At 39.8% G+C, this 17,238-nt stretch overlaps 1 protein-coding gene across 1 annotated transcript in view; it reads left to right on the top strand.

Moving 5' to 3' along the window:
• The first annotated feature begins 3,700 nt into the window (after positions 1-3,700).
• The window catches only part of APPL1 (adaptor protein, phosphotyrosine interacting with PH domain and leucine zipper 1), a 31,244-nt gene continuing 17,706 nt past the window's right edge, over positions 3,701-17,238 (top strand). The window contains exons 1-10 of the mRNA XM_084292840.1: positions 3,701-3,831; positions 8,142-8,240; positions 10,200-10,259; positions 11,522-11,593; positions 12,433-12,520; positions 13,942-13,983; positions 14,477-14,535; positions 15,008-15,154; positions 16,493-16,575; positions 16,679-16,837. Coding sequence (XP_084148966.1) covers positions 3,778-3,831; positions 8,142-8,240; positions 10,200-10,259; positions 11,522-11,593; positions 12,433-12,520; positions 13,942-13,983; positions 14,477-14,535; positions 15,008-15,154; positions 16,493-16,575; positions 16,679-16,837 — 863 coding nt within the window. The 5' untranslated portion in view covers positions 3,701-3,777. The remainder of the gene's footprint in view (positions 3,832-8,141; positions 8,241-10,199; positions 10,260-11,521; positions 11,594-12,432; positions 12,521-13,941; positions 13,984-14,476; positions 14,536-15,007; positions 15,155-16,492; positions 16,576-16,678; positions 16,838-17,238) is intronic.

The raw sequence follows: 17,238 nt of genomic DNA, 5'->3' as shown, positions 1-17,238 counted from the left end.
GCTACTTTCACTCTCCAGTAAATCTAAAACATTCTCTCTGTTCTGGTTTCATACCTGAAATCCTCTAAAGAGCTGTTGGCTGCTCTTCTCCCTGTTTACATTATGCGAAGTATTAGTCCCCACACTTTTAGGGCCTCATAGTAAGCATTTTGTACAAAAAATAAAAAATAATAACATAAAAAGTCTACAATGCTGAGAAAAGCATAGTACCAAAATATGCGTAGTAGTGGGTTCAGAGGGTTTCTTCAATTCATTACTATCCAACCTCATCTGCTGTAGCCAAATTTGTATTCTAAATAAAACTTTCAAATTCCTTTCAACATTTGTAAAAATGTACACAAGGTATAAGACTAGTAAGACATTACTAATATACAGAATGTTTCAATGCAAGAGATCTATTAAAAAAAAAAAACAAGCTAGTAGTTAAAAGAAGCCCTGATACACAATAGAATTATTTTTAAAAAGTTCCCTCTTGCTACCACAATGAATTGAATCATTAAACTGAATCATTAAGATCAACAGAAACTAGCATTTTCATGCTAAAAACCAGCTGAGACACCAAAGCACATTTCTACATATTAAAGATGTTTGATACTGTTTTGTTTTTAGTTCTACAAAACATTTAGTTTTCTAAGAGGTGTTCTTCTCATTTCATAGAATCACAGAATTGTCTAGGTTGGAAGAGACCTCAAGATCATTGAGTCCAACCTCTGACCTACCACTAACCAGTCCTCCACTAAACCATATCGCTAAGTTCAACATCTAAACGTCTTTTAAAGACCTCCAGGGATGGGGACTCAACCACTTCCCTGGGCAGCCCATTCCAATGCCTATCAACCCTCTCAGTAAAGAAGTTTTTCCTAATATCCAACCTAAAACACCCATGGCGCAACTTTAGCCCATTCGCCTCATGCTGTCACCAGGCACGTGGGAGAATAGTCCAACCCCCACCTCGCTACAGCCTCCTTTAATGTACTTAGAGAGAGCAATAAGGTCACCCCTGAGCCTCCTCTTCTCCAGGCTGAACAAACCCAGCTCCCTCAGCCGCTCTTCATAGGACTTGTTCTCACTAGCTTCGTTGCCCTTCTCTGGACTCGCTCGAGCACCTCAATGTCTTTCTTGTAGCGAGGGGCCCAAAACTGAACACAGTACTCAAGATGAGGCCTCACCAGGGCTGAGTACAGGGGGACAATCACTTCCCTAGACCTGCTGAACACACTGCTTCTTATACAAGCCAGGATGCTGTTGGCCTTCTTGGCCACCTGAGCACACTGCTGGCTCATATTCAGCTGACTATCCGCCAGTACTCCCAGGTCCTTCTCTGCCAGGCAGAACCACTTCCAACCACTCAGCTCCCAGCCTGTAGCTCTGCTTGGGGTTATTGCACCCCAGGTGCAGGGCCCGGCACTTGGCCTTGTTGAACTTCATGCAGTTGACCTCAGCCCATCGGTCCAGCCTATCCAGATTCTCCTGCAGAGCCTCCCTACCCTTGAGCAGATCGAAACATGCACCTACCTTGGTGTCATCTGCCAACTTACTGAGGGTGCACTCGATCCCCTCATCCAGGTCATCGATAAAGATCTTAAAGAGGACTGGCCCCAGTACTGAGCCCTGGTGAACACCACTAGTGACCGGCCTCCAGTTGGATTTTACTCCATTCACCACAACTCTTTGGGCCCGGCTATCCAGACAGTTTTTAACCCAACGAAGTGTAGGCCAGTCCAAGCCATGAGCAGCCAGTTTCTTGAGGAGAATGCTGTGGGAAACGGTGTCAAAAGCCTTGCTGAAGTCAAGGTAGACCATATCCACAGCCTTTCCCTCATCCACCCAGCGCGTCACTTTGTCATAGAAGGAGATCAGGTTCATCAAGCAGGACCTGCCTTTCATAAACTCATGCTGACTGGGCCTGATTGCTTGCTTGCCCTGCAAGTGCTGTGTTATGACACTCAAGATAATCTGCTCCATGAGTTTCCCTGGCACTGAGGTCAAACTGACAGGCCTATAGTTCCCTGGGTCTGCCCTCCGGCCCTTCTTGTAGATGGGCATTACGTTTGCTAACCACCAGTCAACTGGGACCTCCCCTGATAGCCAGGACTTCCGATAAATGATGGAAAGTGCCTGGCCAGCTCCTCTGCCAGTTCTCTCAGTACCCTTGGGTGGATCCCATCTGGCCCCATCAAGTTGCGAACACCCGAATGCTGTAGCAGGTCGCCAACCATTTCCCCATGGATAGCGAGGGTCACATTCCGCTCCCCATCCCCTTCCATCAGTTTAGGGTACTGGTTATCCAGAGTTCTACTGGTTTTGCTGCTATAGACTGAGGCGAAGAAGGCATTAAGCACCTCCGCCTTTTCCTCATCTTTTGTAACTAAGTTCCCCCCCGCATCCAGTAAAGGATGGAGATTCTCCTTAGTCCTCCATTTTGCGTTGATGTATTTGTAAAAATATTTTTTTTTGTCTTTAATGGCAGTAGCCAGATTGAGCTCCAGATGAGCTTTGGCCTTTCTAATTTTGTCCCTGCACTGCCTCACAACATTCTTATAGTCCTCCCGAGTGGCCTGCCCTCCTTTCAAAAGATTATAAACCCTCTTTTTTCTCCTCAACTCAAGCCACAATTCTCTGTTCAGCCAGGCCGGTGTTCTTCCACACCAGCTTGTCTTTGGGCACGTGGGGACAGACCGCTCCTGTGCCATTAAGATTTCCTTCTTGAAGAGTGCCCAGCCTTCCTGGACTCCTCTGCCCCTCAGAACTGCCTCCCAGGGGACTCTGCCAACCAGTGTCCTGAACAGTTCAAAGTTGGCCCTCCAGAAGTCCAATACAGCGGTTTTACTGGTCACGTTCCTGGCTTCTGCCCAAGGCAGCTCCCAACCACCACATCTCCCACCAGTCCTCCTCTGTTTGTGAACAGCAGGTCTAGAGGAGCACATCCCCTGGTAGGCTCACTAACCAGCTGCGTCAGGAAGCTATGTTCCACACTCTGCAGAAACCTCCTAGACTGCTTTCTCTGGGCTGTGTTGTGCTTCCAGGATATATCTGGGAACTTGAAGTCCCCCATGAGAACAAGTGCTGACGATTTCGCAACTTTTGTCAGCTGCCTGTAGAACTCCTCATCAGTCTCCTCATCCTGGTTCGGCGGTATATAACAGACCCCCACCAGGATGCTTGCCTTGTTCTTGTTAGCCTTCCCACTGATACTAACCCATAGGGACTCAACCTTATCATTCCCAGCCTCAAGTTCCATGACATCAAAACTCTCTGATATAGAGAGCCACACCACCATCCCTTCTGTGCTACCTGTGCACTCAAAGGCCACAGCAGCCGCCGCTGCCCTGACAGGGACACAAGGTGCCGACCCCTCAACACACCCTTTTTCTCTGAGGGGACTACAGCGGTGAGAGTAAAGCCCAGTGGGCCTGGGGGACACATGGTTTAAGGCACGGAACACTTAAAAAATAATTAAAAAAAGGAAATCTCTTGGATTTTTCTCAGCACCTTCACTCGACGACCGCGGGCAATAGCCCCCTCAGTGCGAGGCGGGAACAGCTCCAGTCCCCCCCGTCGGGGCACCTCCCATCAGGCAGCCATAGTGGCAGACAGACGGAGCCGCTGACCAATAGAGAAGGGTGGGACTGGCAGCAGAGCCAATAGGTAGGTCGGACGGGTGGGCGGGACATCCGGCGCGGCGAGGTGACGGCGGGGGGAGGGGCGCAGTCCAGCGGGCCGCCTGAGGGCAGCGGGAGTAGCAGCGGCGCCGTTCAGTCCCCGTCAACCCCCGTCATGCCCGGCATCGACAAGCTGCCCATCGAGGAAGCGCTGGAGGACAGCCCCCAGGTAGGAGTGGCGGGACGCGGCCCGCTGAAGGCCCACCTGTGGGCTCCAGGCCTAGCGCCGCTGTCACCTGTCCCCCTCCACCTCAGCGCCCTCCTCAGGGCTCCCCTCAGAGCCCCCTGGCCCTGAGGGGGGGCTCTCCGAGGGAGCTCTGGAGGGGGGGTTGCCTTCGCAGACGCCGTCTTGGCTTCTCAAAAGGGTTTTTAGTATCTTAGTCTGGCACAAAAAATGCGAAAGTTTTAATAGATGCGCGTAACATTGGATTATTGGGTGAGGTTATTGTGGTGTTCGTTAACGATGTGATTGGGTGGGGAGCGCGTGGTGCTGGGGTGCCTGTGGTCTGTCTGTTACCTGCACCTCCGCGCCTGCTGCCTGCCCTTGGCAGCGGTGCTGTGCAGTATATCGCCAGCTCCTTCGTGCTCCCGTGAAGCAGGAAATGCTTTCTTCAGTTGCGCTGTTTTCCTTTACTGGTAGCAACAACAGCAGGTACTTGGTACCGTCACTTTTCTTAGGTGTGGATAAGTAAAGGTTACAATATATTTATATATATATTTTTTTCTGAATTAGATCTTTGTTTCACCGCATTGTTTATGTTGATGAGCAAGACTTACTGTACTGTAAAAGTATATGCATTGGTAGTTTCGGTCCCTCAACCACAGAAGGAGAAGCTTTCACTTGGTTAATATGGAATGTTAATCCCTAAAATGACAATTATTTTAGCAAATCTACATTAAGTGGAGGAACACCCTAGAAAAGGTGCCAGAAGAAGGCCATGGAGGAAGTATATCATCACTTTCCAAAGAACAGTGCCACATATAGCTCTAGTAGCAGATGTTGGATGAGATCTGTTCTGTAGTATGGTTGCTGGCCCAGAGACTAAACCTGATGTATGCTTGCAAACAGGAAAAAAATATGGAAGTACTATAATGATGGTAATTGAACGTAATTGTCCGTTGAAGGCCTGTTCTCAGTATATAGAAATCAGAACTATTCATATTTATAGGAAATGTCTAATATAAAATAAACTTGGGGTGCCTGACAAGTGAGATGTCGAGTTTTTTTCAAGTACCGAAGACTGAAATGTCATTTGGGAAGCTCAGGCTAAAGCTGCATGTTGGAACATAATCGTCAATTCTACAATCTTTCATTTGAAGCTGTTTGTAAGGAATACAGATTAGCAAAGCCTAATTAGACAATCTTTACTTACTAATATACTTAAGCTATTAGATTTGCCTGTATCTTCTCCTATTTGAGCTACAAATTTTTCTGTCTTCCAGCCAACCTGATATTTCAGGTGAATTCTGGTAATCACCCCTTAGAAGAATGTAACTGTGGCTTATAGTTTTCTATTACATCAGTTTGTTTCTTTTATCTTGTAATCAGTGCAATGAAAATGACAACAAACATTGCTTGAAGAAAGACAAAACCATGCTCTCTTTAAGAGTTGCTATGGCTTTCTGATTTATGTGTTCATATTTTGTTGTAATATTAAATCAATCAATCTAGATAGTTTTTCAGTGCTGTTCTGTGGTCTGGGATTTTGCACCTTTAGACTGGTTTGAAATGCTAGCTTCAGTTATATAAGCTTCAAATCAAACTTATTCTGCATCTAAGGGCAAGAAAGATTTTTCTAAAATGGCAAAAAACGTTGATTTCTTCTTGTTACAGGACAAAAAACTAGCCACACCAGTTCTAGTCATAAACCAAATAATATTTTACATTGTCTTCTGCCAAGCAATGCAGCACAATTTCAATATGAACTTAGTGCATATATTATACACATACTCAGTGTATGTATATATTTATTTAGAGAGAATTTCTGCTCTCTTACTCGCATTCCCAAACCATTGCACAATAAAAAGGCCAAGAGACTTCACAGTACAGGCTGTATCTCCTGTCACTTAGAATACAATATGTACATGTATGACTTCTGACTAGTGGTTTCTTAGTGCTGTTTATTACTGGTAGCTTCTAGTGTACCTGCTCATATATATGGGATGAAAGCATCTTAAAGAACATGCTGAATTCCATTTTTTTTTTTTTTTTTTTTTTTTTTTTTACTAGAAACATGAGTAAACAATTCCTCCTTGTTTTTTTTAAGGAGTATCTGTCAGTGTTTTCAGTTTCAGATTATTTTCTTTCCATCAGTGTGGTAACATTCTCAGTTTGAAGTCTACCTCAACAAGTGATACTTTTACAATGTTCTGCAGTGTTCTGTATTAAAGAATAAACATAATCCAGACACCTAACCTGATAACCCTTTCAAATTGCAAAGTCAGATTTGTTTATGTTCAGGTTTAAAGGTTATGAGTATATAATTCAGTGGTTATGGTACTATGTAATTTTTTCCTTTTGCATTCTTTTGTGTCTGTTCCCTTTAATGGAAGAGTCACACTTGTGTCATTAGAATGACACATTATGTTGCCACACCTGCAACATCTGAGTTCTCTGCCTCTTCCTCCTCCACCCACCCCTGACATTTCTTTTTCTAGTTGTTTTATAAACCAAAACCATCATTAAAGCCATTTACTGTGTTGGTGATGCTGTTTGCTTTTTTTTCCCCTTAGGTATCCTGTAGGCATTATATGGTATGATCATATTTGTGAGACAACCACTCATCTGGACTTTCATGCTCAAATAACATACTTTATACATATTTAGTATGCATAGCTCGGTTATCATTAAAAGCAGAAATTAAGAAAAGTAGTTGAAAGAGACCTCCTTGCTTCAAGGGAAGATGGAGTGTATTCTAAGTCATTTCAAGACAAGTATTCAAGTTAGAAAGAACTTTTAATAATAAAAACACCCCATTTCATATGCAGTGTGATCCAGTGCTTTCCGCTAATCTCAGAGGTTTTCCTGATGTCCTGTGCCAGTCTTTCATTCTTTCCCCAGGTGCTCTCCATCCCTTCCTCTTTAAAGAAAGTTATTGAGTCTAAGGAAGACTAAGAAAGAGAATTTACAATTTCAAGTGTTTAAAAATTATAGTTTGTGAGGAAAAAAAAACAGTTATATACTCACATTTCTCTTCATTTTCTGTCAGGACGTTAATTTTAGTATGAACCTAAAAATGAAGCAGTCTTTTTGCTAAGATATTACTACAGTTAAAGGGTTTATTTTGTGTTTTCTGCAAGTGATACCCAAGCATCCCAAACTATATTTTAGTGTAGTATTATGTAATTTTTTCTTAGGAAAAGCAAATACAGCCTCTGCAGAGTTATAAGCGCATTCTCTGCTCTTCCCCTTTTGGTGTTTTGTCTTGGCAGAAGCAAGCTATTCGATACCCTCCTGGTGAGGAGTAATAGTACTTCTGAGTGCAAAAAGGATGCAAAAGCACTGAGTAAGCATCTCATTTAAAGTTAAGCATGAATTACACTTGAGCAGCCTGATTGCCTTTTCATCTAGTCAGTCATTTAATCACCTGGGAGAGCAGCGCATGCTTTGACCTAACGAAGGGTTTCATACGGTCTCTAGTAACTCCTGGCCAAAGTGGGCAGGTACAGGCTGCAGCTGCCTGGAAAAACCTGCTGACCAGTTAGACTTAAAGGTTGGTGGTCAGTGTTTTGAAGTCTAATAGGTGGACAGTGATAAAGAGATGGTGCTGCCTGCACCATTGGGGAGTGATCAACAGGATGCGCAGTCATCAGCCTTGTGGGTGCCCCCAGCTAAGGCACAGGCTGACTGAGGAGCTGGGGGAACTGGACAAAATGGGCAGATATTTTCATTGTGGAGTGGTGAAGGGGAGGAAACATAAATCGCAAGAAGAAGATGTAGATCCTATGAGCTGTTTTCTTGTTTGGTTTGTTTGCTTTGGTTGTTTTCAGTTTCTCAGCCTTTTGGCCATGGAAATCACTGTTATAGCAGAGGTGAATTGTATGTCCAAGCACAGCCAGCAGCTGTCTTTGTGCCGGATGGATAGCACCAGAAAGCCATGGCTCTCCTCCTTGCAGAAGAAATGTGTGTACCTGGCATGCTGTTTAATTCCAGTCATCTTTACCATTTTGCTTAGGAGTGTACCATAGTGGGTCCAGTGGTTGCGCGCAGTTCCAACGTTTTTATGCTTATCCATTCCTGTTGGTCCTTTCTGAAAATGTACTTGTTTTAACCTGGAGAGAGGCTGATGGTACTGGTGAGATGGAGCTTGGATAACTTTTTAAGAAACCTTTTTTTAAAAACTTGTAGCATTTTTGTAAACAATGTTTGGGGCTTTATAAACTTTTCAGTAATGAAACCTGAAACAAAGCTACTTAACTTTGGAATTCAGTTACATTTAAATACTTCTTTGCTAATTTGCCATGTTAATGTTTCTGCAGACGCGTTCTCTACTGGGTGTATTTGAAGAAGATGCTGCTGCAATTTCCAATTACATCAATCAGTTATTTCAAGCGATGCACAGAGTATATGATGCACAGGTAGTGTTACAGAAATTCCTGAATGCATATACAGTTTTTGAATGACATTTCATGTCTCTTGCTTTTTTAAAAATAAGTAATATATATATTTTTTAAAAACTATATGGAAATGAAATTAAATAATTGTTTTTCTGTATGCTAGGGGATAGTGAAAACTAAATTCTGACCATCACCTGGAATTTCTTTTGCAGTAGAACTTCTTATGACAAGTAAAAAGATTTTCACAGAATCACAGTATTGTAGGGGTTGGAAGGGACCTTGAAAGACCACCAGGTCCAACACCCCTGCCAAAACAGGTTCCTTAGAGCAGGCTGCCCATCCAGACAGGCCTTGAATATCTCCAGAGAAGGGGACTCCACAACCTCCCTGGGCAGCCTGTTCCACTGCTCTGTCACCCTCATTGTGAAGAAGTTCTTTCACATGTTGGTGCGGAACTCCTGTGTTCCATCTTGTGGCCATTTCCCCTTGTCCTGTCCCCACAAACCACTGAAAAGAGGTTGGCCAAATCCCTCTGTCTCCCACACTTCAGGTATTTATAAACATTAATAAGATTCCCTCTCAGTCTTCTTTTCTTCAGGCTGAACAGACCCAGGTCTCTCAGCCTTTCCTCATAGGGAAGATTCTACAGGCCCCATCTCATCTTTGAGGCCCTCCGCTGGACTCTTTCCAGGAGATCCCTGTATTTTTTGTGCCGGGGAGCCCAGAACTGGACACAGTACTCCAGGTGAGGCCTGACCAGGGCAGAGTAGAGCGGGAGGATCACCTCCCTTGACCTTCTGGCCGCATTCTTTTTAATGCGTGCCAGGATCCCATTGGCCCTCTTGGCCACCAGGGCATACTGCTGGCTCATGGTCAACCTGTTGTCCACCTGGACCCCCAGGTCTTTCTCCTCAGAGCTCCTCTCCAGCAGGTTGTCCCCCAGCCTGTACTGATGCGAACCGTTGTTCCTTCCTAGGTGCAGTACTCTATGCTTGCTCTTATTAAACCTCATTTGGTTTCTTCCTGCCCATCTCTCCAGCCTGTCCAAGTCTCGCTGAATGGCAGCACAGCCTTCTGGTGTGTCAGCCACTCTTCCCAGTTTTTTCCCATTTTCTCATCTTCTACTTTTTTTACTGTATTTCCCAGGCGTTTCTAAAAAAATCTCCATTGTGGTCTTACAGTGCATAATAGTGTGTACCAAGTGGGACATTCTTTTTTACCCACAACATATTCATATGTTTTCACTCATCATTACTAACTGTGCTTTTACACCAAAGGCAGAATTTATTTTGTGTGTTTTTCTGAATAATTACGCTTATGGTTGTATTTTTAATTTGTGTATACTTGGACTGTTTAATTTTTTTTGCTAATTTGTTGGTCTTGCTTTTCCTATTTTTATCTTCCTGTTGTTTTTACTTTAATGACTGGTGTGTTTATTGTAGGTTTCCTGCTATGTAATTTTATTTTACTGCCTTTCTATTTGCTTTTAATTTCTGTACTTTCTCCTGTTCATCTGCATTGTGAAAGATGAAGCTCTTCCATACCATTAAGCTGCTAATTAGTTCCTCTGCATGTGTACAAGTCAAAGCCATTTGTAGCCAGGTAGTACTGAGGTTCATTCTAATATTTTCTTTCCTTCACAGATAACAATTCTTTTAATTTACAGTAACAAGGCCAGCTAATTTGAATCAAAAGCAAATATGTACTGCATAGCACCAAAAATTCAGATATCACTGTGCGTAGTGCAAGCTGGAAACTTGGTATTTGTTAATACTGATTACTTGTAACTCTCTGTAATGTTAAAGAAATGGAAGGGCAGGATTCTTAGGTTTTCTGAAAATCTGCAATCAGGTTTCCTTCTTTGAAGTTCCATGTCTGTAGTAGTATCCTTTCCAAATATGTGATTTAAAAATATATATATTAATTTAAATCAATAAGTAACAAGCTTTTTTTTTTTTTTTTTTTTTTTTTCTGAATTAGAATGAATTAAGTGCAGCAACTCATCTGACTTCAAAGCTTCTGAAGGAATATGAGAAACAGGTATAGTGTAAATCACCGTTCTCTTTGCAAGGTCAGGACTATGTTTTTGTAGGTTTTTTTGTTTGTTTGTTTGTTTTTTTTATCTCCCAGAGCACAATACAGAATGTAATTAGGTTTGATCCAGATGAAATGAAATGTTACAGTTAGATGATTCTTTTAGGAAAGATCTGATCCACCATGTTCATACCAGTTCTTCTGATAAAAATACATCTGTCTTCCATTCTGTGTAAAAAATGGTGTGCATAAATGGTCTGTTGGAGAGAAACTGGTCTTATTGCTACTATTTTCTAGAATTAAGTTCCCCTTACCATGATGAATATTAGTAAGTTATAGAAGATTTTACTTTTGGATCAATGTGTTGGGGGTTGCTCAGAGTAATGTTGTATTAGAATAGAATAGAATAGTTCAGTTGGAAGGGATCTATAAAGATCATTAAGTTCACTGCCTTATCATTTCAGGGCTGACCAAATGTTAAAGCGTGTTAATGAGGGCATTATCCAAATGCCTCTTGAACAGTGACAGGCTTGGGGCATCCACCTCTTTAGGAACCATGATCCAGTGTTTGACCACCCTCATGCTAAAATATTTTTCCTAATATCCAGTCTGAGTCTTCCCTGTAATGCAGCTTTGTGCCGTTACCCTGCAATCGGTTCCCAAGGAGCAGAAACTGGCACCTCCCTCTCTGCTTCCTCTCCTCAGGAAGCTGCAGAGAGCAAAGAGGCCACCTCAGAGCCTTCTTTTCTCCAGACAATGCAACCTAAGTGTCCTCAGACTCTCCTTGCAGGACAGGCTTTCCAGTCCTTTTACCAGCACCTTGGTGCTGATAAAAAATATTGATAACAATGTTCAACAGGACCAGCCCTAGAACTGAGCCTGGGGAATACTCCTAGTGACAATAAATCACCCCTGTGACATAACTCATAGACATCAGGTTAGCATTGTTCCCTGAATGTTAGAGATAATTTGGAAAACAGATTCAAAAAAAAGGACTATTTTTAATTAACTTCTGAAGTATTCTCGTATCACAAGACAGTTTAAAAAAAAAAAAAGCTTCACAAAATAGTCTCGCAATGTATTTCAACCGTATAATATTTTAAAATATAAATTTAAAATAAATTTTAATAAATATAAATATAATAAAATAAATTTAAAATAAAATATTTTAAAATTTTAAAATAATACCTAGTACAATAGAAATAATTGTTACGGTTATGTGAATGGCAGAAAACACTGCAACCAGCATGCCTTTTTTTTTTTTATAGCATTTTCCGCTAGGGGGAGATGATGAAGTTATGACTTCCACTTTACAGCAATTTTCAAAAGTGATTGATGAGGCAAGTACTTGTATTTATTTAATTTTAATTTACTATGCTAATGTTTGTTATGTATGTGCTTTGACTTGCTTAATCACTCTAGTCTTCTTTAAGATAGAAGGTACAGAAAAGCCCTTCACTTGACAATAAGATAATGCTTAATTTTTATATTGCAACATAGTTTGCTGAATTAATTCTTTATGTTCAGGTTATGTAACTTTAAACATAAGGATACATTGTTGAGAATGAATGTAGCTTAACTTACTGTAGATGCAGCCAAAAAATATTACAAAATGACCATTAGAAACTGCATTCCATGAGGGTATTTGCATTCCCTCATTTCAGATGCCTAACTGACAGAGGAGCCACTTGCTGTCTGTATTAGGGACAGAGACTAAGTGACTGACTCTTCTGAAAGACAACTTAGCATCATTAAGATCTGAATTGGGATTTTTCTCATGATCCCTCTCCTCAGTTTAAACACTGCCCTTTGGAAGGAAGGAAACATCTGTTCTTCCTCTGTAACCTGAGAAAGACAGGCTGTGATGTAGTTGGAGAACTATAGGAATAAATTGACTAGTCTTCAGAAGGTATGAGGCTGTCTTCTGACATGATCCAGTAATTTGGAATATAGTCGGGGCAGGTAGGGACAAATACTAAATGTTGAATGCTGAAGGTCTTCTATAAAAAACTGGTGATGAGATCAGGAACCTAGAATACAATTGCTGGGAAAATGAGTTTGCAAAATTACATTCAAGTTGTACTTGTCATCCCTAAATGAAACCTATCTTGTTTTCTTGTTTTTCTTTAGTCTTAGCACTATTTTCCTAAAATTTCCCTCTTTCTTTTGTCTTTTACAGCTAAGCTCTTGCCATGCAGTACTTTCAACTCAACTTGCAGATGCAATGATGTTTCCTATTACTCAGTTTAAAGAAAGAGATCTAAAAGGTATTGTTGTCAAACAAACAACACTTTTATCAATGGCAGCAATAATGAAATTACAGCATTCCATCTCTATAGCTCTTATGTCACTCAATAGAGCTGAAAAATAAGTTGCATATCCTCAGAAGAATGCATCTCCCTTTTTTTTTTTGTAAATTGTTTCTACTCATCACAGTGTTACAGTAGTTAAACACTACTGCTGCTGTTACCGCAAAAATACTAGTTGTTATAGAAGCATTTATCTATTCAAGATAAAAGTTTTGCAGTTGCTGTAAACATTAGGAAAGAATAATTTTCAGATATGTTCAGGAAATATTAATACCATGACATCAATATAATGTCTGGACTGAATTCCAAAAGCCAAAGTTGTGATACATATTTTATTATTAAGGTTTACTAAGGTAGTTCTTCAGCCCTGCTGGTAACAAAGATGTTGTCTTATGTGCAAGCATAAGATGCTTTCAACTGTTTATTTTTGTAACAGATGTATCTTAATCTGCTTGGTCTAAAATAATAGACCTGAGCATGATAGATTTTACTCAAGGTGCTAAATTGAATAGACTTGTGTGTCAAAGAGGTTTCAAATATAAGCTGAAGTTAAAAACAAAATAACTTAAAACCCTAATGATGAACTTCTCAAGGCTAATATTACTGCTCAGAGCTTGGGACGGTCTGTTAGTATTTTCTGAAGAAGCATCCCCAAGGCAATAATTCCAAATGAAATTTTCCCAGTGGCATTTTTTTTTTTAAATACCAGCAAACATAGTGTTTAATGATACAATACTTCTTTACATAATTAATAGACACTTTCTGTAAAGCTCTTCCATGTTTTTTTTTTTCCTTTGTCTTTGATTTACCATGAAGTTGAATATAGCTCTTTCCTTGCTTGTGTTGTGATGTGACACAAAAGCATGATCATAATCAGAGCAAGTAGTGCTAAGTATTGTACTGATTTCTGTTTCCTGAATAAGCAAGACAAAAAGCATCTAGGGCATCGCTCATTTTAGGTAGGAAGAATCACACGTGTGGGAGGAATCACATTATGTTTGGGCCTTGTTTGGGCCTTTCCCTTTTCCTTCCCTTTCTTTTGTGTTTCCACTTATCCAGCGAAGACCAGAGCTCTGACCAGAACTGCAAGTGATGCATTTGGACTAATGATCTTTGTCAAAGTTTTTGGGAAAGAAGTTTCTCCTTACCTTGTTAGAAAATAGTGTCATTTTTGGCAAGTCAGATACCGGCATAAACAATACTCGGGCCCTAAGTAGGAACAGACTTATCTGGCTGCGTAATGCCTGTGCTGATAGCTCAGTATGGTGCAAGCTATCAGCTACAACTACTCAGTAATGTAACATTGCCTGAGAAGTCTTTATGTATATAAATGTTATGTTTATAATAACTTAGTTGAACTGTGATATTTTGTTTTGTAGAGATATTAACTCTAAAAGAAGTTTTCCAAATTGCAAGCAATGGTAAGTGTAAAATACTCAATGTTACATGTGTTAAAATATGAGTGTTATCGTAGATAATGTACTCAGAAAATCAGTGAAGATATTTGTATAGGCATCCAGGTGTCCTTGGATCACTTGTAAATCTCTGCTCTATATACCAAAGTGTTAAGGCAAATAGACATTATTTCTTACAATACTTTTGATGTATATATTGTTATTAAATAGTTCAGGATTATGCAACAAAAAACAATTTAAAGAATAAGGTGTTAGCTCACTTTTTAAAATCAGGATTTAAAATAGAATAATTTTAAAACATCTTACCTCCCTAAAATGAGTTTAATAGTTTTCCATGTAGTAAATATGAAGAGGCAAGAGCAATTCTTAAAGGTTTTAATATGGCAGAACTCTGCATTTGGCTTGTATTACAATACAAAGTGATATAAAAGGTTTTATGCTCTATTTCATAAGTGATTAATTTACCAAAATGACTATAAATTCTCTCTTCATTGCTTAGACCATGATGCTGCCATTACCCGATACAGTCGGTTGTCAAAAAGAAGGGAAAATGAAAAGGTGTGTAAAACAAAATACAAAATAAAAATATAAGTATTTTTTAGAGATGAGAAATAATTTGTCTAATATATGTAGTTATGATGGAAGATAATGTACAGCAGATTGCACTTGAAGTTTGACAGTTGACATTCTATCACTCCATTTTGTTTAAGAACACAAGAACAGCTTTCCTGAATGGACGCCTGTCTTGTAACACTGAAAAAACTAGAGAATGAAAGTTGTGATACTATATTTGTTATTTTGTAAAGAAAGAACTACTCTTTCTGGGGAGAAAATAATAGTGTTATTTTTCATGCATCTGTAAATTAGAGAAAGGGAGTTGTAATGCAAAAGATGCAAATGCTGATGATAGAGGGTAGAACGGTACTGTGGTGGTTTTTGTGTGCTGGTTATAAAGCTGTTGACAAGGCATGTGATGAATGCTGAAGCTTAAACATTGTTTTTCCCCCCTCTCCTGTCTGTATCTCTTTAGATCAAGGCTGAAGTTACAGAAGATGTATATACTTCCAGGAAAAAACAGCATCAGACTATGATGCATTATTTCTGTGCATTAAATACTCTTCAGTACAAAAAGAAAATTGCTATGCTAGAACCCTTGCTAGGATACATGCAAGCTCAGGTAATTTCAGATTCTGTAAGCTGTAAACCTCAAAGGTGTAAAAGTACTTAATAGGGGTTGATCTACTGAAATTCACTGCAAGACTTCTTTTGCAATTCAGGGAAGCAAACCCCATCCTCATCCCTCTAGCTTGTCATGTCCGTTGCTGTGAATATCATTATTAGCCCTATTCTTTTTCTGCTCAATATATGAATTTTTTTGAATTGCATCATGACATGCTCTCACTCCTGTTGGAGAATCTTTTGGGAAAGTCTTGGTGCCAAATATAAAGACCTAGTTCTAATCCAAAACCTGCGTGGCTGAATTTAATGTATTGCCTAAATCTTAGTTGCTGGTACTATTTTTTTTTTCCTCTCAGGATCACTAACAGGAATAGCTGATTAAAACTTTGATGCATGTAGGTCTCCGTGGAAGTGTACCTTCTTAGAAAGTAGCATGGAGCCAGTTAAGCTCTCTTTCCTGTGGCAGTTATTCTGAAATAAGATAATCACCAAAACCACATCACTACCATTTCTAATCAAGGGTGTGAAAACTGTAATGCTTATAGTCATTCTGTCTTGATTTTGTTTAATACAACTGAACTCATGAAGGATTTATTTCAGGATGAGTGAAATAGAAAATCACCTATGGAGTAAGCTTTTTGGAGAGACTTCAGCTGTATTTTCAGAAGTATGTTGTCAGTATCTTTTGTAAAAGAGGAGGAAAAAAAGCAAACTTTCTAGCATCTGTCACTGCCAGATTGTAGGAATTAACTCTTATGAAGTGTCTAATAGCTTTCCAAGTCCAAGAAGAACTCTTGTCTCTCTGGCAAATGTTGGAGCTTGCACATAAGAACTAAGTTCTAATTGTTTTATGTAATAAAGTCGATATTGCAACCTGTTGCTCGGGTGCTGGTTTTGTTTAATCAGAGAATGGGAGTGGTAGGGCCACCTCCAATGGTTCCCTGTTCCAAGATTTCTTATGGCTAAATCCAATTTAGATGTGGCAGTTCCAATATGGAATAAATTGTTGAAAGATGCATGATGTCAGTTCCCCTAGGAAGGGTCCACTGTTAGTGGGTGGCACCCTGGCAAGTTTCTACATTCACATATTTCTGTATTTCATACAGGTGGCTTTGTGTGCATCCTCTCAACAAAATTAGATTCCTGTGCAGTGCCAACATCAACCTTCACTTGCAGACAAAAATATCTATTCTGCTCCTTTTGTTGAGACTTAGGTGGGAATGTGGGACAAAACCTAATTTCTCTGAGAAGATTGAACCTTCTATGGTTTCATTTGTTAACTTTTTATTTAGTTTTATACATGACTAAATTCTCCTTTTTCCTCTTTTTTTTTAAGATAAGTTTTTTTAAAATGGGTTCAGAAAATCTTACTGAGCAGTTGGAAGAATTTTTGACAAATATTGGCACAAGCGTACAAAAGTAAGTTGTTTTTGTTAAATTTTGAACTGCTATCAATACAATTATTGTTCTGTTTCCATTTCTTAATATATTATCTTTGTTAGTAACATACTACTTACTTTAGTGTTCGCAGGGAAATGGAGTGTGAAATAGAAAACATGCAACAAACTATAGAGGACTTGGAAGTAGCTAGTGATCCACTGTATTTGCCTGATCCTGATCCTACGAAATTTCCTGTTCATAGAAATCTAACACGGAAAGCTGGCTATCTCAATGCAAGAAAGTAAGACTAGTTTCTTAAAACTTAGAAAATACTTAATTTGGGGAAAGGAGACCTAGAAATGCATGATTATATTGTTTTGAAATTAGTTATGTTTATCTTTAGGTACTCAGTTCAGTAAGTCACATTGGAGCTATTCTTTCTTTAGAATCTTTACTTATTTAGTATTAATTTCTATGTTACACTGACAGTGTCATTCAGGGGCAAAGCACATGATTTTAGTCTTCTTTTGTCTGAACTTTCACATCAAAAAAGAAAAGTTAAAATTCATGAGAATGTAATTTTTACTGGATTGTAATTGGAAGCCAGCAAGATTGCAGCTGTCAGTATTGTTGTATAAGTATCCAGTGAAGCTTTAGGATTCAAGTTACTAATAAAATACAAGCTTGAGATATACAGGGCAA

Source organism: Netta rufina (assembly GCF_964035555.1).
Source record: "Netta rufina genome assembly, chromosome: 10".
NCBI classification, from domain to species: Eukaryota; Metazoa; Chordata; class Aves; order Anseriformes; family Anatidae; genus Netta; species Netta rufina.
This window is presented reverse-complemented; position numbering and strand designations above follow the sequence as displayed.